This window comes from Sebastes umbrosus, chromosome 11 (genome assembly GCF_015220745.1).
Source record: "Sebastes umbrosus isolate fSebUmb1 chromosome 11, fSebUmb1.pri, whole genome shotgun sequence".
NCBI classification, from domain to species: Eukaryota; Metazoa; Chordata; class Actinopteri; order Perciformes; family Sebastidae; genus Sebastes; species Sebastes umbrosus.
In genome coordinates, this window is record NC_051279.1 from 4204734 (window position 1) to 4226622 (window position 21889).

Genomic DNA, 21889 nt, shown 5'->3' on the forward strand with positions numbered 1-21889 from the left:
TCACACTCACGAACATCATTGATACTCCTTAGTTACATATTTGTATTGAGGAATGACGACGCACAGACGTACCACAAACACTCGACTCTCTGGGTTCTCTGTGACGTCCATGTCTGATTTGTTTGTAGGAACTGAGGGACAGGAATGAGATTTGTTAAAGGAAAATGACGTATGACAGACTTTGCATCAAGTCTATGTAGTATTGAGGAGACATGCTGAGGTTTTTAGGAGTGTAAAAATCAATCGGAGACTTACTTGGATCCACATCAGGGACTAGCGTGAGGGAAGCGAGAACAAAAAACACATTTATGGACAAAAATGACAAAACCTATGATATTCAAGAGTGACTGTTTAGCTATCAAACCTTCACACATACACACACTGTTTCAATATTTAACCTTTAGCTGATGAATGCAAATTAATAAATGTTAGGGCTGTCAATCGATTCAAATATTTAATCACAAATTAATCACAACTTAATCGCAAATTTTTTATTTGTTCAAAATGTACCTTAAAAGGGAGATTTGTAAGTATTTAATGTTCTTATCAACATGAGAGTGGTAAATTATGCTACACAAAACAATGACAAATATTGCCCAGAAACCCTCACAGGTACTGCATTTAGCATAAAATCTTTAGGTATCGTTAGGTAAGAAAGAAATACAATTATAAGGCTAGATTAGCAAAGGTTAATTGAACAAAATAAAAACTGAATGGAGACCAAAGATAGGATATTAATAATAACATGTTAAAGAAAATTTGTTTTAACGCCACTAATTTCTTTAACGCATTAATGCAATCAATCTTTCGGAGGTTGTAGCGGACACATGAAACTAGAAAACCTAAATTTTGGCGAGGAAAAACTGGCATGACCATTTTCAAAAGGGTCCCTTGACCTCTGACCTCCAGATCAGTGAATGTAAATGGGTTCTCTGGGTACCCACGAGTCTCCCCTTTACAGACATGCCCACTTTATGATAATCACATGCAGTTTGGGGCAAGTCATAGTCAAGTCAGCACACTGACACACTGACAGCTGTTGTTGTCTGTTGGGCTGCAGTTTGCCATGTTATGATTTGAGCATATTGTTTTATGCTAAATGCAGTACCTGTGAGGGTTTCTGGATCAATATCTGTCATTGTTTTATGTTGTTAATTGATTTCCAATAATAAATATATACATACATTTGCATAAAGCAGCATATTTGTCCACTCCCATGTTGATAAGAGGATTAAATACTTGACAAATCTCCCTTTAAGGAACATTTTGAACAGATAAAAAATGTGCGATTAATCGCGATTAACTATTTGAATCGATTGACAGCCCTAGTAAAAACCTATTAAACTACAGCTCTAGTCCATCCACTTATTTATTCAATTGATTTTTAAGGCAGAATATAACATTGGGATATGAATATTAATGTGTGTTTATTTATATACTTTACTTGAGGGGGGGCACAAAATAGAAACTAATGTTTAAGTAATCAGTAGTGTAATGAGTGTTTATTAGTTTTATGCCGCTCACCGGTTGAATCAGAGTTAATCAGGAGTGACTCATGAAGAAAGAAGTCAGTATGTTGATTCACAGAGTTAATCATTCCATAATGTTTCCTTAATTTATAATTATCTACTATATAGTCCTCCAACAGTGTTCAAATATGATGATAAGATATTCAGATAGATTCCTCTTTTAGCTGGCCTCCTCCGCTCATGATGGGATGCTGCTCGGAAACAAAAAAAACATTCTGCAGCTCCAAAACAGTTTCAGGAACTCACCTACAATTATCCCCTCTGGATTGTGTGTCTCGAAGGGGTTCACCATAAACATCCCGCTGGCTGTGGCCTCATCCCTTCCCAGTTTGTTCTGCACGATCAGAGTGTAGTTGCCGTTGTCCACGTGGGTGGGCTTGTCGAGGAAGAGACATCCGTGTTTCTTTGACCCGTCGGCCGAGTCGGGGATGAGCTGGGTGAATCTGAAGGCGGTCCTTTTGAGTTCGTTGCCTTTGTAGCGCCAGCTGATGTTTGGTTCAGGATTTCCATCCACAGCAAATGGGAAACACCAGTGATGCTGCTGGACGGCGTTCCCCAGGAAGATGATTTTGACTGGAACTGTTGAGAGATGACAGATTTGAGATTTCAGGGGTGGTTGTGTTGGGATGTGATGTTTAAATATGCAAATGAGGCATTATCTAATGCTAACTTTTGGTGAATTTAGGAAAAATCTACAGACGCAAATAGACAACGTAGTAAAATAAATATCTAAATGTGTATTTTGGATGTTTTCTTGCCACTAAACTGAAAGAAGACATGTTATGGAAGCAAAATACCCCAAAATCAATGCATGAAAAATTATATTTTTGCTTAGTGATCGAGGCGTTTTCAATGAAAAACAGCTCTCTAGTTCTCTATTTCTCCAACGTGATGGTTTGCTGTTTTTCTCTGTTTTAGCCTATATCACTGTCGATTGAATGCATTTGGGTTCTGGGGTTGTTAGAACAAAAATAAGACATTTGAAGGCGTCACGTTGGGAGTTCTAGGAAACTCTCATGAGCATATTCTTTTTCACTATTTTTTTTTTTAGATTCCAAAAGCCAAATGATTAATCGATCGAGAATAATCTGCAGCTTAATCGATGACGTTAATTGATCATACTGTATGTTTTGAATGTAAAATGTGTTTTGTAATTAACTATATCTGTCAAATGAATGCAGTGGAGTAAATAGTAAAGGATTTGCCTCTGAAATGTACTGAGGTAGAAGTAGAAAGTAGCATCAAATGGAAATAATCAAGTAAAATACAAGTAACTCAAAATTGTATTAAGGACGGTACTTAAGTAATCATGTGTAACATAAAGTCAACGGTTGGTGAAGCGCCCTATAGATTCCCCTCTGAGTTTCCATGAATCAATGTTCTCCATCTGCACTGCAAACCTGTGCTGACCTGCTATGAATAATGAATCCTGGTCGTCGTCGTGCCCCCGACCACAAAAAGCTACCTGGAAGCTCCGCTGGACGGCGGAGTTACAGGAAATGGCCTCGTTTAGATCGAACACGACTCTCAAGTGCAGAGACCCCTCATACTGCACAGACACTTTTGCTGCTCTTAACCCATGACCCAGCCTCAGGAAAGTGCTGTGCTAAGGGGATACTGAGGCATCTGTCTTTTCTCTATCCAGAGAGCGCGCTGAAGTCCGCTGCACTGAGTGAAAATTAGCGCCGTTAATCACATTTAACTAATCATCCATTAGCGACCCCTACTAAACTTACACAAGCTATTTCACTGCAGGGGTTAAAGGGAAGGCTAGAATTATGTTTAATGAGCCTGCCAGTTCTCACTGAAGAATTAGACAATGAACATTTTCAGAAAAATACACAAAGTGATTCCTGGCATCAGTCCATGCAGATTCATAGTTAACTGGAACCATTGTATGCAAGATATTAATAAAAGTTACGCTCTGAATTCACCTTTTAACTTTAAAGTTTACAAAAAAAATGACATTACAAAAAAAACATGTTTTAGAAAAGCTCTTTTATGAAGCCACACGAACACCATGAATCAATGGCACAGAGAGCCACTCAGCAGTAAACACCCACTGTTCTGGGAGGTAATTAAGAGTAATTAAAGGGCTAGCGGTTAACGAGTGTCCGTCCACCAGGGGGGCTGCTGTTGATAGATTAGCTGCACTAACGCATTTACAGACTGCCAATCACTGCGGATGAAGCGGTTTTCCGGAGTAGGAGGGAAAAGTCCATTAGCACAGGCTCAAATCAGATCTTAGCACGGGTTATCAGCCCCATTTTCCTGACGTTCATTATCTGTCCCTTGATGCTCGTGCATTTGGCCTCAGCTGATTGGCGCCCCCGCTTCTTTTTGGCTTTATTTTCTAATGAGTGTCACTGAGTTGGTGATATATGATATTGTTTGGGCAGTATTTTTTTTCGGTAATGTATCACTAATGCATCTGACTCTGTTTTGTGTGGGACCGCTGGGTGCTGTCATTCCTCAGTGTTCCTCAACTTGCAGACGCACTAATGCATCTGTGAGGAGAAAACAACAGTAAACCTCCTGGGTCAAGCTAATTTAGAAGTACAGTGTATGTGAGGTGAAGGAGTTCTTTAATAGCAAAGGAGAGAGGTAAGTTCGCTCTCTTTTGTTCTCTCATTGTATCCCTGCAGCAGGCCTAAATGACTGGCCATACCTGCAGCACTTCACTCATATTATTTTAACACTTCTCACCAGTCGCCAGAGTGAGTGGCAGATGACAAAGAGCTCCATTAGAAGCGTGGTGGGTACATGCTCGTATTTGTAGAGGAGGCATTTAGAAGAAATCAGTGCAGTGCATTTTTCTTTTCTCCAGCTGTCCACCCTGCCTGCACTAGAAAAAAGGCCCCAGTGTGCTCTCGCCCTAACCTCCATTAAGCCCGACGACATGTATTGAGCCCGTGAGCTTTCAAGAGTGTGGTTTTATTTTGAGGGCACTTACACTCAATGTCCAATTGCACCATCTCCTCCCCGGGCCCAGCTTGGTTGTCGGCCTCACAAGTTAGGTTGTGCAGGTTGTCTTTGGAGGAGACGTTGGTGAGGAAAAGGACCAGCTCTAACGTGGAGCCCCAGATTCTTTTCTGTCAGCAGCCAACGGCACAGACAAAGAGCAGAGGAGGTTAATGCAGCCCCGTCACAACTACATACAGACCACTTAGAGGTATACAGGTTAGAGGGATGAAACGCGATCCAATTTACTATACTGTAGATCAATAGATTACAGAGCCCAACTGAACTTTATTTATACGGCTTTAAGCTGCAGTTTATCTAAAGAGCTTTACGGCAGAGTGAGGAAAGAAGAAAATAAAGGAAACGGTGAAGTAAAATCATAACTTTTAGAAAATGTACACACAGATATTAGACAAATACAGCCACACGCAGTCAGACACGGTTAAAGGCCAGTGAGAAAAAGTGCGTTTTTGAGTTGAAGTTTGAAAGCATCAATTAAGTGAGATCAGATAGAAGGATGAAAGAATTACATATTTTTTTCGGAGCCTACTGAGCAAAACCGTTTGCCAAAACAAAGTCCTGAATCCAGAGACGAACAAGAGATCTCAGATCTCGCAAATATGCAAGAACACTTGGTGCTTATGCATGAACAAGACCTCATTTGTATAGCTCATTTATATAGAGGCGGCAGCGCTACTCTTGAGCTACTGAGCACTGCGCTCAAAGTTCAAATTATTTTAACTTTGACTTTGTTGCCGCTGACCTTTTTAAAAGCGCAAGCAATGAGATAACCGCTGCAATTGTTGTTGTTGCCTAGAAACAGTGAATGACGTTCCTTGTACAATTTTTGATGGTAAATTTTAGCTGCGTTGCACTTTCCCTCGGAGGCTCTGCACCCTAACTTGCGGTGAGTGAAGAGTCTTATCATGTGAAGGCAGCTTAACAGCTAGCTAGTGGAGGGAGGTAATAGTCTGAGTAATACGGCCCCTTTTTAAAAAATATATATATTTATTAGCATTGCTACCATGTTTTTGACTACAGTAGTTGGAGATGGGATAAAGAAGTCTAAAGGAAAAGGCTGGTGATATTCTATATTTTTCTTATTGTCTAAAAAATCCAATAAAAAGACCAAAACCAACAATTAGAGATGTTTACATGCATGTAAGAATCCCAGTTTTGAGTCTTATCCTGGTTTGGATCATATTTGTAATGTGATGTTTACATGAGAAAACCTGGTAATTATTAATATCTCTGTGTGAGTTGAACACTTTCCAGGTTTCTGATCATGTGTGCAGTTGTGATTTGAACAACAGAGAATGTTCAGAAACCTGAATAAGGCGTTATCTATATGGTGTTTACATGCACAAAACATAACTGGGACACTCCAAAAACCTGATCACAACCAGGATACTAGCAAAACTGTATTATGAATGACGTTTCGAGGGAAACATATTTTGTTGTGGATTATGTTTTTTTTTATGTATCACAAATATGTTTCTAATGACAGTCCGCGTAAGGGGGGGGAGGTCGGGGTAGTGGATGGGTCAGACAAACGAGACAGCTGTTCGTTCACTTATTTTAATCATGATGTTTTTTTGCTAAACATACAGTTAGCAAGTAGTTTTGTTGTGTGTTCATTGATTTGTTTTGTGTGAATTTACAATGTTAACCATGGGGTTTAAAACTGTTTAAAATTGCTACCATGATCTGGGAGAAAATACATTTCCCTCGAAACGTAATCCAGAATGTAATTTAGTTGTATAATTTTTTAGGGAAAAGGGGTTTATTGGGGACATTAATCTTTAAAAAATAGGTTACAGATATACATGCTATATATATATTTTAATTTTGAATTCTAAAACAGCTGGGTAACAGTGTAATTTTTACCCAAACAGTAATGTTTGGGACTATTTTCAGCAGCGGATTAATACACATTTGGTGCTCTAGTGATTATTTACGGCAGCAGGACAGTGTAAGTGGGATTGAGTCAAAAATAATATATACTATATAAGATATATCAAACTTCGGCTACACAAACAATACTTGTTGGTCTTATCAGTTTATTGTTGGTTTTGGTCTTTTCATGGGATTTGTTGACAATTAGGAAAATACCGGTATAGAATGTCACCACAAGTATCCTTTTAAAGATGCCAAAAATATTTAGGACATGATGATGTGGATGTTTTTTTTCCAGGTTAGAGAAACATTATAGTAAAAGGCCTGAGTTTGGAAGCAATACAGTTGATTGAAGCTTGAAATGACAAAAAACCCAAAACATTAAAGGGGAAGAAACTTGAAGAAGAGAAGCAGAGGACAAACAGACATACTATAGATGTTGTGTGTACAGAAAAGAAAAAGCTATTTTGATAATATCTGTGTACACTGTTAAACTGGAAATTGTTCACTACCTCGGTAGAGAAGGGAGAGCGGAGCGTATCAGTTAGCCATGTCACATTGGGAGTTGGACTTCCTGTCACTTGACACGCAAACGTCAGGTTGCCTCCTTCTTGAATCTTTGAATCTTGGAAGGCGACGATGGTCACCTCAGGCAGACCTGAGAGCAGCAGAGGAGAAGCAATGAGCACAGGTCGCTAATGTGATGGTACAGACAGTTCAGAGAAACAGCACAGGGCCAAAAACACTCTCATATGTTTCCTGGCAACAGGATGTTCCCGCTCTGTGCGATTAAAATAACAACGCTGCCGAGCCAATTCCTGCCCTGCATTTCACAGGTGCAGTGAAATATGCAGAAGTATAGGAACAACAAATGGTTATTACTTTTCCTTTTAAGCCAATTGGATGAAGCGGCGTCATTTCAAATATTCATGGGAGAGAGACTCATCACGATGATTAATTAAAATGTCATGAACTGTACAATAAAATATATAAAGATGTCATCCAGATGTTTTTAAGACGTAGAAAATACTGTGTTAAATAATGTGTTTTTCCACAAAAAAATATCACAATTTCAATTCAGTTACCTAATTAAAATTCTTAAAATCACATCTCCTTCATTGAAAAATAGCGAATCTATGAATATACAAATGTGTCCGTTGATTGGGCGTTTTGCACATCTTACTGTAAACATGCATTACTATTAACTAGAGTTGGGACCAAGTCATTGCAGGTCAAGTCAAGTCAATTTTATTTGTATAGCTCAAAATCACAAATTTGCCTCAGGATGCAAGTCACAAGTAAGTCTCAAGTCAAGTTTCAAGTCAAGACATGCAAGTCCCAAGTTTAGTCCCAAGTCAAGTTCCAAGTCAAGACATGCAAGTCCCAAGTTTAGTCCCAAGTCAAGTCTCAAGACAAGTCCCAACTCAAGACAGGCAATTCCCAAGTCAAGACAGACAAGTCCTGAGTCAAGTCTCAAGTCAAGCCAGACAAGTCCCAAGTCAAGACAGGCAAGTCCCAAGTCCTATGCTTTGAGTTTTGAGTCCTAAACAAGTCATAATGTGTTGTTCACCAAATGTAATAATGCCAAGCTGACACTCTGTCTGTAATTTTTAACCAACATGTTTTGCATACTTCAATACAACAATACTTTTTTTAACGTAATGTTAGTTCTTCGTGGTTTTCTCCGACAACATGATTGGACGCTGTTGGATTGGTTCAAACAAAGTGGATCTGGGGAATTAAGTGTCTACTTGATGGGAATGAATAGTGTTAACATTAGTTGATTCAGGAAATGAATTAATTTTTAAATAACATATTTTTTTTAATGTTATCGTATTTTTAGGTGAAAAGGCTCCAGTCCAAGTTAAGTCACGAGTCCTTGGTGTTAAAGTCCAAGTCGAGTTGTAAGTTCTTTTTTGATTTTGTCAAGTCGAGACTAAAGTCGTTGAGTCATCAGATTTGTGACTCGAGTCTGACTTAAGTCCAAGTCGTGACTCGAGTCCACACCTCTGCTAACACTAATACATAGCATCACAGCAAAAATGAAGTTCAGATATCACTCACTGCAGTTATCTATCACCAGATAGTTGAGGGGTACTTCTTGATCATCAGAGAAACAAGACAACATTTGGTTGTCCAGGTCGCCGCGTTCATTACGGTGCCACTGCTGGAGCCAGTGGAGGTCACATGAGCAGACGAGAGGGTTGTCCCTCAAAACCCTGCAGAGAAAAAGGAGCAAAATCAGTTCTCATGGCTACAAATTGTGTGTTTAATTCCTTTTGATTTAATTTATCTGACGCGAACACAGAAGAAAGAGCTTCAACCACCATAGAAACAAATCCATTTATCGCAGACACGCTCTCTTTATGTATTAGGTATATAACAGTATTTGCTCACTGTATTGTATGAACATATAATGAGCTTTTTAGTAAGGAGGGCACATACTCTTTTAAAAGCACTACTGATTAAAATGACTAGAAACATATACAACTTATATTTAATATAAATCCTTGAATAATTTCCCATTTAGATAGAAAATAACCTTTCATACCCTCTAACTTATTATTTTTCTTCAGCTTTTTGAAACTCTAAGAGCCACAAGTGGTGTATAAGTGTTGCTGCCCTGCACTGAAAAGAGTGCTGCCAATAGCTGCTTTCATAATACCTGACTAAGTATGTGAATTAACCTCTGAAAGTACGGTGAAAGCACAACGCTATAAGACCACAATAACACAAAGGCCTCCTAACATAGAGATTATAGAAACCTTTGGTATTTTTGTATTTTTATTATTTGTTGTATTGTATTTTACTTGCATCTTTGTACTTTAAAGTGGACATATCATGAAAAACTCCCTTTTTCAGTGCTTGTGCTCATACGTTTAGGTATCTGGAGTGACTACCAACCCTCAAATTGTGAAATAAGATAACCCAGTCAGTTTTTTGTTGGCTGCCTAGACCAGAAAACATGTGATTCAACAAGCCGTTCAGATTTGTCTCCCTTTCCTACGTCACATGCAGGCTCATTAGAATATACGGCCCACAGTTTGAGAACTACCTTTTGCAAAGGTGCACCATATTTTTCTCGTAAGCCAATCAGAGCAGACTGGGCTTTTCAGGAGGGGGTCTTAAAGAGACAGGCGCTAAAACAGAGCGTTTCACACAGAGGGTGATTACAGGTATATTCAGACACAGTATGAGAAAATGTTTTTTGAACATTAAAGCATGTAAACATGTTCTTGTAGAAACCCAAAGTATGACCTGTCCACTTTAAAATATGTGCAGATAAAAATGTCAGAGACAACAGCCTCTTCTTTCTCTTTGTTTGTCTTGTTTTAGAACTGAAACATACTGTTACCCCTGGTGAATTGGAATATAGCAGCAGCAGGATTTGTTGGTTATCAAATTGTTCTTCAGCCATATTCCCTTATGGCTGTACAGGTCTGCTAGTTAGTTCGCTAATGTTGCCGCGGTGCTTTCCCTTTTAAGTTGAGAAACACTCGTAGGTTGCCATTTTTTAAAATCTCGTGCCGCTGTCAGGCGTATCGTAGCAATGCTGTCACTCGTCACTCGTGAGTGACGGTGTGCTATGATGCACCTGTCGTTAGTCACAACAATAATAATGATATTATTAATAATATTCCTTTCCCATAGTGTTGCACTGACTAGATTCTAAAAAAACTACAGAACAAAGTGCGTTCTTTATCAGTTCAATACAGAACACTTCTTTAAGTTTGTAATTACGGGATGATTCCTTATTTTACGGGGCGGTTGGCAACCACAGTGGTTTGTCCTGAACCTCTGTGTGTTGGCACGTATCGCACTGATGGCCGTCTACAAGCTGCAGATCTACTTGATCAAGTTTGTCACTTAGCTAACTTTTAATATGATCTTAAAATAATGTATTAATATTGAACTAGTACAACTCCTTTTAACCATTAATGACTCAAAAAGATTCAAAGCATAAGTCATTTAAGATGATGTACCTCCATTTAAACATTTAATACCTCAATGAAACATTAATTTTCTTAATATCAGCCATTGGCGCACATTAGAAGTAAAATTACCAAATGTCAAATTTATTGCAAACAAATACTGGGTGCAGTTTCTAAAATGTACTGTAGACAACCAGCAACTTTGAACCGAGACGTAGGCTGCTGCTCGGCTTCTGTTGAGCCCAATCAGCGAGATTATTTCCTCCTTTACGTACATCCAACTTGACCCCCCTGGGAATTTGAATGAGAGTGAATGACAGGGTGTGAATTTAAAGGTACTCACAGGTTGAGCAGTGGTAGAAAATGAAACACCCTCCAGGAGATGTGTTCCAGAGAGTTTGATGCCAGGTTCCTATCAAATAAAGAAAAAGGACGCATGATATTATCAACATTTGCATTGCCGTTCTATCGCCGTACAGCACGTAACACAACAGTAATTCAACCTATGTTGCACCTTGTTCACTTTGCCTACTTTTTATTTCCCTAGTGGCACGAATAGCTACAGAGCCACCTGAAGAGATTAAGAGATCTGTACATATAGACAATAAGGTAATAGTGTATTTATATAGTGTTTTGCATCATGCCATCTGCTCACATGTTGCTTTGAGAAAGAATATAAATCTTTCAGAAAAACATTCAAGGCCAAATAAAAGTAATAAAAAAGTTAAAGTAGAAATGTTCTTTTCATTGTTGTAATGTGGTTCCTGTTCTGCAGTTGAGTCACGCTGTGATTTGATTGCTCACTTTCACAGCAATGCTCACCTGCTTTGAATTACTCTCAGTGGAAAACTTTAATGCATCCAAATGGGTTCTGATCAATTACCTTGGCAAGTATTTCACACCAGACAGGAGCCACATTCACAAACACCTCCAGCACACCTCTCTCCGTGTTTGCTTAGTGTTCAGTACATTAGGTGATTAGTCCACAGACACAAACACTTCTCGGAGGAGGAAGGCTGCACAGACTGAAAAACTCCACAGAATTGCACTTAGGAGGGGGGTGGGGGGGAGTTTCCCATTTATTGTAGAAATGTTACTTTATACAGTATAGTAATAAAACCAGTAAGAGCTTTCAGCCGTATTAGCTGCATGGCTCTATGGGATGGCAGTGTCAGTCGGTCTGTCCACCACTTTGGTCCAGACTGAAATATCTTGACAACTATTGGATGTGGGGTCCGCGGCGACGTCGGCAACCCACCCGACTTGAAAAGACGTCTTGAAACACGGTCCCCCGTCTTGTTTACCATGCTTGGGTGGGACTTTATTGCCGTGTCATCACCTTTCATATCTATACAACTGATGTGTTAATCATTCATTTTGTTTACAAGAGCACAAAGTTCTTCATAGACCTAGCCTCTTAAAAAGAAAAAAAAAAAACGATGGCTCGACTTCAAGAATTTCAATTTGACTGAGGGGTCACCGACGATGATTTGACTCATTGACCATATGCCGCTGTGCCTATGTATAGCCTCTAATGGTGTGTGTCCACAGCCTCCGTGCTTTCCACGCCCCCCATTCATTGTCTATGTAAGCAGCCGCGCAATGCATTCTGGTAGCGTGGCGTTGCGATTCGAGAGACTAGGCGTCACGACGCCCGCTCCTCATTTGCATAAAGTTTAGGGCTCGTCTACTTTATGCAAATCACGGGCGTGCGACTCGACTCGCCGCCTCTCAAAACTCCCGAGGATCTTTTAAAATAAACGTTGTTGATCCAAAATAAAGACAGATTCAGCAACTGCACAGCTTATTTCTCGCCTCAAATGTTTTCAGAAACACATATTGGTGAACTATTTACGTGAAATAAGAGAAGAAAGTTTCCAAACGAGCCTCCATACTGGTTCCGGTTTGAAAGCTGGGAGCAGCAGCCAACGGCGGGAAAGCGTTCGTCCAATCAGGAGCCGAGTGCCTTGTTTCTAGGGACATCACACCAAGCGTCCAATGCTGGGAAGCGTCGCATCCCCTCGCGATAAAAAACGCCCCTGTGGACACGTACCATAAGAGCTGCTAGAATGGCTGTAGACTCTTATTAGTCTTGTCTAACTTTTTTTTTTTTATTTAACAAAAGAATGTGTATGTCAGGCTATCATAATAATCCTGTGATGGATGAATCAACATATCTTTTTGTCAATCCTCTCGGGGCACTAAAATATCATCACAGCGGCTCTCAAATGATCCTCAGACAGCCAAAGAACCAGGCTGTAAATAAACCTCCCTCAGAAGATGACAAAAAGCCACACTGGGGAGCGTCCACATGGAAGCCAATACATATTCACTCTGGCAGGGCCAAGGGTTCAATTATTTGTTTTCCTTGCTCCCAAAAGTTCATGTCAGATGGGTTAGCCATTGGGGCTTATCCATTACCAGCTCGATTCCTCCCCAGGCCCACAGGGGGAGAGCAGAGCCGGGAATGCCGGCTCATTTTCTTCTCGCAGTTCTTAAGAACCGAATTTTATAAAAAGACGATTGAGTTCCAGGAGGATTGTTGGTGAAGACGAGAGCAGAAGGAGGGAAAGGAAAGTGGTCCAAAGCCTCCATGTCCCCTGCTTAGTTTGGTTATAGTCTGTCCCTCTTAATCTCAGAAACACATCTGTCACACAGAAGCCCCTTTACTCCACCCAACCCCACCCACCCTCTCCCTCCACAGTGAAATATTGATTAAGTGATAATGGACCCTTAGTGGAGTGTATTTATTATGCATCAGTTGTCGATAATCCGCCAAAGTGAGCGAGTAAAAGGTGACTGGTGGATGTCTTCTCCAATTTCTGGAGCTCAACCCACCTACCTCCCCTCCTCCACCACCCCCCCCATCTCTGGTCTGACTTTCAGATAAACAACATCGGACATGTCGCACACGCTCAGTAAAACGATGAGGACAAGATGGTGGCGATAAGGGTCAGCTGCTGATGAATAGCCAGATTTGATGGTTCCAGTCGATAAGTCTTCGTAGTATTATTTATTATTTATTTATAAGATTATTTTCACTATCGATTAATCTGCTGGTTAGTTTTTTGATTAATCAATAACCATTTACTCTAAAATGGTGAAAGATGCAAATCACAATACCCCAAGGTTCAAATTGCCTGTTTTGTCCAAAAGCCCCCAAATATTAAATTTATAAATACTCATATTAGAGAAACTGGAACCAATACCGTAGTATATTAATTTGTCTAAACTTTCTTGCATTTATCACAAACTACTGGCTGTTATATTTTAACAACTATATCCATAATATCCAACTAGAAAGACTACTTCTAATAAATGCAATTTGTGGTTCCAGTATGAGCTCACAGATTTACCAGAACTGTGGATGAGTAATACGACTATTTGAACGAGCGACTGAGTCACTGTGATTTTTGAGAAATGTCGCTCTCATCTCTTGACGTGACATGTGCAATATTAAAGGGCCGGTTGAGCTCTGACTGACAGCGACAAATAGGGCTGACCCACGCACGAGTCAAAACATGACAATGGGGAAGACAATCCTTTTGTATTGACAAGGACACTTACACATACTGGAGCTTGAGGTTGTTTTGGAAGGCGTTGGCAGAGATGAGCCTCAGCTTGCATGCCGTGACCGTGCTGGAGAGGGGGAGAAAGCACAATAAACATCGAAACGCAGTTTGTTTTAACTCACAAATACTGAAACTTGTGTGAGATGAATAGAAGCAGGAGTTACATTGTTGTCATTATCGATAATCAATAAGTTGTTTGGTCTGTGAAAACAGTGAACCCGAAGCCCAAATTGACATATTCACATTGCTTGTTATGTGCAACCAACAGTACAAAACTCAGATATCTTCAATTTACGTTTTGTAGAAATCCTCCTATTAATTATCTGTTGATCAACCAATTGATTAATTGGCTAAATGTTTCAGCTCTATCCAAAAGCTAGCTTGTTAGATATTAATCTAACTTGTATCTCTCTCAGACAAACTCATTTTCTCCAATGAGATGAGAGTTTTTTTAAATCCAACTACCTTCAGATATCTTTTAGATAGTGGACAAAACTATGCACATATTTATGCACTTTTAGTGTGGGGCTGTTATTCATGGTTTGGTCAAGGCCTCTTAGTTCAATTTAAGGTACATCTTAAGGAAAATCTCATTTCCACAGTGTACAATGATATTTCGGACATTAGTATGCTCCCAACTTTTCAGAAACCACTAAAACCGTCTCACAAAGCGTGACTTTTTAATCACAGCTTAGCAACCGTAACTAGGCACGGCAAGCCTGTCAAGCTTTGGATTTTGCCACATTTATGAAGCGGTATGTACGAGGCTGTAGTAAGAGCAATCAGCATTAATTAGTAAGAGCATTTAAAGAGTTTGGTGTTTTGTTTTTTTGCCTTTCCAATACCAAAAAATACAGGAGCATAAGTGTCGCCTAATGAATGCATTAAACAATTAACTGCTGTAACTTTTGTCTACCTCTGCCTGAAATTAAGGATTCATTGTTTGAAAAATTACTAAGAGCTTCAAGGGTTAAATCTGCCACGTTATCATTGTAAACTGTATATGTGCCGTTGCGAGAGCAGAAAGCTTGACAGGCGTAGCAACAGTAAGTAAAGGGGGGGGTTATTGAGCGGTCAATTGTCTGGAATGACGTATTGTATTGAGAATTGCATTTGAAGAACAAACAGTACTACAGTCAATGCAGTAAAACAATATTACAATATGTTAGTCTGAAGCACCAACTGTTGAACATTTGTCTTTGTTGTACAGTAAGTTGTCCAAGTTGTGAGGAAAGTATTACTTACAGGTTCTTCAGCTCTTTGTAGTTCCCAAGATCAATTTCTGTTATGTTCTCCAGCGCTGCTTGGTTTTCTATGTAACTGGTTAATAAAAAAGGAGAGAGAGAGAGTTGCAAGGTAAATACATATTGTTGTCAGCCCATGCTGAATGAAAACGATAGATGGAAAAGACAAGTGAATGAATTCCTTGACCAGGGATATACAAAAGAATGAAGAAGAGGAGTCTTTATGTTTCTCATTGAAGGCCTTTGAGGAACAATAACAATACTGATTTGACATTTTTAAAAAGGCAGTTTTGTACCCAAAGACAAGCCCACAAAAGGTTTCCCACAAAGTATACCAGAGAAATGCCCATTGGCGATGACAATCCACACTCAACACACCGAAAACAACAAAAGAGGCTGAATTGAGTTGGAGCCACCTGTGTAACCTTTGCGTCAATACTCAGCAGCTAATTACTCAAACCATTAACCTCTGTTTAAAAGCATTATCGTTGATAGTTGGGAGAAATGAACAGGAAAGAAAGGGGATGGGGAGAAACACATGGGAGAGAGTGGGATTATGAAACCATGCTCGTGTGAATAGAGTGTAAACATAAAGAAAGGCATTAAAGAAGGAGGGCAGCATCCAAATTCAACCCCGCTGACATGTGTCTGACCTCCACCGAACAAACAGATAACAAAACCAGCCGAGATCTCCAGGGACCCACAAACCACAAAGCTCATATCAGAACTTAATCTACTGCTCATGTGGAAAGAAAAAGAATAATGCCTTAAGAGACGCCGGGTAGACGAGGCTGATGGGAAAGTCTTCTCAATTAGTAATTTTCCACTTTTCCAGACACAGCCTACCTCAGAATAACTAGTGAGCTGTAGATCAATTCAGCACTCAAAGCAAGGACAGACAGCTCTTTTCATGGGATGTTTGAATAGATGGCTTGAGCGAACCTATACCAAGGATCTCGCCGGAGTGACCTGTCCACCCCATTCTCCTGTTGTCCATTCAGTTCAAGAGGACTCTTCATTAACTCGATTCAAATAATGAAGGGTTTTATTTACTGTATGTGAATGTCTTGAGACCTCATCCGCAAAATAATATCCTTGGGAAAGCGTAATAAAAAGAAATGACAAAAATAACATTATTTTCAGGAGACTGCCTTGAGAAGAACACAATGGAGGACAGTTGGAAAAATACATGTGAAATGTTTATGTGCATTAACTTTAAAGATCATCAATTTATGATTAGCATATTTTAAGGCAAATGAAATAAGCATGAAGTACTTAAAGGTTAGTTTGTTGGAATCTAACCTGAAGGCAACATTTGCAACATAAATGCACAAAGCAAGTAAACAAACTAACATGTTTTTATTTAAACAAGAGCAAACTGAAAACCTAACCCTGTCTTCTTCAAAATTAAGTAGATTTGGCGTTTTTTCACATTAAACTCGATGCTATTACCGTTGAGTTTGACCAAAGCACGCTTGGTGATTGTTGGAAAGAGTAACGAGATGGTTTAGGTGAGTTTTATTTTGTTTCTGTCCAGTTTGAATGAAGTGTTTTACGATTCTCCGCTTCGTACAGCTGATTTCAACATAAACAAAAATACACGTGGATGATGGCGCAAGCTGAACGGAGAGGAGGGCGGAGGTCTGCGCTCTCTGAGTGCCATTCTAGTTTCTGCTATGTTTTCCCACAAAAAAAGTTGAATTCCCTTATTGAAAATTCTTTAAAAACACATCTACTCATTCTCCGTCAATGAAAAATCCAGACGCTTGCTTTATTTTTAATTTCGTAACAACAATGCACCACTATGAAAAGACAATATAACACGTTAACTTTGCCAGCTATGGTTACTTGATTGTTGTTAACTGAACAAATTAAGCAAAGTGAGGGGGTTTCATTTTATTAGTCATGTCAGCAAAACCTACCGCTGGTCTAACTTGCTTGTCCACTATGACTGGTTCTGAGACGAACTATTAACGTTACAGCCAGCTAACATAACGTTAGCTTGTTTCACAATTAATTGTGTGTATTTCATCAGATTAGTTTTTGTCTATTTGCATGTTTTCTTAATTAGCTGTGCTCTCAGGGGCCACCGTAGTTTGACTGTCTGAAACATCTACTGTTAGCAATATTAGCATTGTAGCTAAAGAGGCACCGTAGCACAGCTCAGAGTGCTGCGTTCCATTTACCTCGGAAATCGAAGTTGGGAATTACGTTGACTCTGAGTTGACGACATTCCAGTACAACAAGTTAGAAAAGTTAGTAATACCAGTTCTAGCCATTGTTAGTTGATAACAACGCATTATGCAGTATTTTACGCATATAAACACAAATAAGACAGAAGTGCTAACGAACAGTATATTACAACATCGTTCACTAATGTTGATGCAGTCATCTTGGATTTTGTGGTCGGGGTCGGTGCGGTTCTCCCGACTTTCCGAGTCGGAAATCCGGCTTCAGGGGGCATTCCAGTTGTGATTTCCGACTGGGAACTTGAAAATTACGACTTCCCAGTTCAAATGGAACGCGCCATTATGGTACGCCAACCAATGTGGAACGAGCAGCGAAAGACCCTTGTTTTTCCATTTCAGTGTGAACACGCTTTATGTGGGTTGTTTGCATTTAAACCACGCCCACACAGTCCTGATGTAGCAGACTAGTTGGGTTTTTCAATTAGTGATTCCTAAGCATGTTGTTGTTTAGTCATGAATATTCAATGTTACAAAACAAAAGATTTGAAGTTTTTAGCTTAAATAAGGTGGGATAAAAAGCTTTTAAAGTACATTTTATTGAGACAGCCCAGCAGGTGCTGAAGACAACAGACTGGTTTCCACTGGGTCATGTGACATATCGGCGCTATAAAGCACTTTTAATGATTTCTGTGGGTCCTTTTCTCTGGAAAAAACATCAACTGTTGCTGCTGATACGGTATGCTGCTTATCATTTCACCAGAATAAATATTTTATTGTAAGATCTTACTGTTATCTACATAATAACTTGAATTCGGTGAAACAAATGTAGTAAAAAGTGAAGTATTTTCCTCTGAAATGTAGTGGAGTAGAAGAATAGAGTGGCATGGATGGATAGGTCTACTGTACATAAATAATCCATAGGGAAGGCTCAGTGGCATAGCCTACCAATTAATTGAATATAGATGTTTTTTTCCGTGGTATTATAGTGTTCAGTGCATATGTCAAAAAATACCTGCAGTAATTTCCAGTTAATGACAGCCACTTTCAGCGAGAGGCATTGTTTCAACCTCCCAGTTCTCTGTTTGTCAGCTGCAACACACAAACCTTTTTTATTCATGTCTGATTGACCCACACAGCAATAATGTGATTACAGGGCAGGTGGGCCCAGGATCACCCATCGCCCTTACTTATTGGATTGAGCCAAGTGGGTTGTATATCATCTATTGTTCCCGGGTGGAGGCATTGACTGGCAATTCACAAAATTGAATTTATAACTCAGCGTATGATGAATTTTGGCCCCTGTTCCACAGTTAATGGCCCCTTGTTTGTTCTGCGTATCGGCTGTATTCGCTTGCGCTGCCAATACGGCAAAGTGTTGTTGTTTGCTGGCATGTAGAGCACCGCGGTAAACAGAAGCCGGAGAAAGGCCCGCTCACTTATTGATTGAACGGTTTAGAGAGAATGTCAAGCCTCACCCTGAGCTCTAGGAAACATGTTTAGCTGCAGGTACAAGGAAATACCTCTGAGATAAGAGAGAGAGAGGGGGAAAGAGAGGAATGAGAGAGAGAGAGAGGAGGAGAGTGGGGTATAGGTGAATAGAGGCAGAAAGCAGCAGTAAATTGACTTGCTCCACCGAAATAGCATTTCACAAATGTAGTTCCTTCTTAGCAAGTGCTAATTGCTCAGATCTGGGGACAGGAACAAAGAGAGAACAGCGTGGTGGTGCAGAGAGTGACATTTAGTTTTCCACGTTGGAGCTGATGGTGGGTTGCATAATAATACAGCAGCCGTCTTTTAAATCACAGGTGGTCAGTTTCTACTTCCTTTTTCATACAAAGTTTTAAAAAGCCAATGTTAAATGACAGTCATCTGCTGCAGCCTGCATATGTGCTATAGCTGAATGAGAATAGTCTTGGATGAGTTTAATTCAAACACCAATCCCCCACAGGGTTTGTCTGCCCATAAATATGTGACAATCAAACGTGTGGCATGTATGGCTGTAAAGAACTACCTACATCAAACTGGCCTCCAGACCGCAACAGAAAGTGAACATCAACCGTCCATGTTTTCTACTTCTTGACATGATTTAGGTCAGAACAACCTCAGTGGTAAAACGCAGGTCAGCGGATCTTTCATCAGAAGTGGAATTTACATTTGAGCCTCGAAAATTGAAAAATACTTTCTCCTTTCCAGCCACGTGTATCTCAGATTACCATGATTAAAAGCATGATACTTGTACAATACACAAAGTAATAATTTGTTAAACTTCATCTTGTCCTTTATTCGAAGTTTATGGAACTATGCTTTGATAATAACTTTGTCTCCAGATAAGTAAAAAAAGAGGATTTACACAACATTTCAGCACTCAAACCTGATCAAACCACACAGTGGTGATGAAGCTGAGCTTTTGAGTGTTAAACTCTTAATAAATGACATCTAAAGACGCTTTTCTTTACTTAATCGTTGATAAGTCCTTATTTAGTTATGAATATTTAATGTTTTGAAGAAAAAGTAAAATTTGAAATCAAGTATTCAGGGTTATAGTTAAAGTACAAAAAAACAGCACCACAGCAGGAAGATTCAAACTAAAGCCACAAAAAAAATTATATTTCCAAACATCTCTAAACTTGCAGCTTTCATAACAAAAAAAAACTGGAGTTTTCTTGGTGAAGTTTTCAACAATACTAAAGAGCTGAGATCCTTGAAAGCCCCCAAGGCCATGCTTTGAGGCACAATGGATAATAGGACATCAGTTCCCGTCACTCTATGCCAGTTATTGTCAGTAGCAATCCATAATTGATTTCCAATGACCACCAAGTGACAAAATGACTGCCGTGCTAATGCATCTCAAACAGCAGTAAATTTACTTCACATCAAGCAGCCTCAGGACTTGGCAAACACAAAGAACAAACTCTCTCCTCTCAACAGAGTGGAATCTGACTCTATCAAATAATGAGAAACATATAAAGCCTTGCAGACTATTTGCATTTCGCTCACTGTGATCTTCAGGGACTCGAGACCAATACTTTGCTGTTGTACTTTGGTGAGGCATTATCATTATGCCTCAAAGTGGACAAACACACTGCTGAGAACAAACGCTCCTCATAGTATGAAAACAGACCAAATAATGTACAACAAATAATGAGATTTAAACAAATACATATCTGCACTACAACCCATCACCCTTTAGCATGCAGAGAAGCACTTGTTGTTCTTAGTCAAAGCAGTGGAAAGTAACTTTATCGCACAACCTTGATTGATACAGTCAGTGTAACTGCTCCATCTTTAGCCACTCAATCAGAGTCATTTCTATTTTAACACCTGGACAAGATTAACAGACTCAATTGGACAAAACCGAGAACTATCAGCAAATATTGTCCTTAACAGAAACGTCAGATCAGATATGAAACCAGTTGCAGATGGTCCCATTAAGCCCAAGCTCTGCCATTGAGACACTCAGCGCCAACCCAGAGTGATAACATGAACACAAACAGAGAAAATCAAGCTTGGCAAACCACCAATATCAAGGCATCTGATGAACTCATGCTGATTTAAGAGGCACATGCAGAACAGGTGACACATCATACTCACATCTCTGTCACATTCTCGCTCTCTTGCGCCAGTGCCGGGATGCTGGCGATGCCATTGGGCTCCAGGCACTGCAGCATGGCGAAAGAGCACCGGCAAGCCGCCGGGCAGCCTCCCAAGGTGGGCGCCGGTGCCAGGCTGAGCAGGGCGAGCACCAGGGGCAAGGGAAGTGCCAGGGCCCGCGGTGCCAGAGCCATGCTCAAAAGAGGGTCTTCTCAGCACCAGTGGAGAGGCTTGGCAGCTGTAGTTGGAGTTAGTGTCTTCACCTAATGAATGAGACAGCGGAGAGAAGTGAGGAGCTTTCACACACAGTGGCTCTTCTCGTGGCTCTCTGGCAGGGTGGAGATCCAAGCTGGTCAGGGTCTGGTGCTGAGCCACAGCTGTACTGAGCAGCAGGAGGGGCAGGCAGGCAGGCAAGGGGCCTCTGGGGACATGGTGGTAGTGGGCTGCAGCCTCTCTCGTTCTCCCTCTCTCTTCCTCTCCTCCACCATGAAGGGAGGGGCAAGATAACATGGGCCAGAGTCACCAGACACCTCCGAAAGCGAGAGGGGAAAGAGGGAGGGGTTGGGGTGAAGGGTGTGTGTTGATAATGATGAGAGGAGGAGATGGGATATGGTGATGGAGATCTCATCTGCCCCCCCTGGGTGACAGGGGTGCTGTCCTGCCAGCAGCTCGAGGTGCAAGCAGAGCCAAGAAGTCAGGGCTCTTGGGTGCCTGGATGCACGCAGCAGCGCTCGCACACTGTAGCAACGTCCTGCTGTATGGATGGATGGATGGAGCTCTGTGTGCTTGGAGAATTGATTGTTGGAAGGTTCGTAATTGTTTAGACTTAGGAGGTCAGTGACGCATTTAATGGCTATGGGAAAGAGCGGAAGGCTGGGGAGACATGCTATCTGCATTCAGCTGCTTTTCAACAGTGTGAAACTCCCAGCAGGATTTAATAATAGGAAATGAAAGCAAAGGTCCCTGAGTCTGTTG

The 21889-nt window shown here is 40.4% G+C and overlaps 1 protein-coding gene across 1 annotated transcript in view; it reads right to left on the bottom strand.

Annotated features, from left to right (window-relative positions):
• Nucleotides 1-21275, bottom strand: part of ntrk1 (neurotrophic tyrosine kinase, receptor, type 1) — a 37863-nt gene extending 16588 nt beyond the window's left edge. The window contains exons 1-9 of the mRNA XM_037783811.1: nt 20915-21275; nt 15136-15210; nt 13886-13957; nt 10662-10730; nt 8451-8605; nt 6899-7044; nt 4483-4621; nt 1776-2108; nt 73-131 (exon numbers count right to left, since the gene is read on the bottom strand). Of these exons, the coding sequence (XP_037639739.1) occupies nt 73-131; nt 1776-2108; nt 4483-4621; nt 6899-7044; nt 8451-8605; nt 10662-10730; nt 13886-13957; nt 15136-15210; nt 20915-21108 (1242 nt within the window). The 5' untranslated portion in view covers nt 21109-21275. The remainder of the gene's footprint in view (nt 1-72; nt 132-1775; nt 2109-4482; nt 4622-6898; nt 7045-8450; nt 8606-10661; nt 10731-13885; nt 13958-15135; nt 15211-20914) is intronic.
• Between the last annotated feature and the right edge of the window lie 614 nt (nt 21276-21889).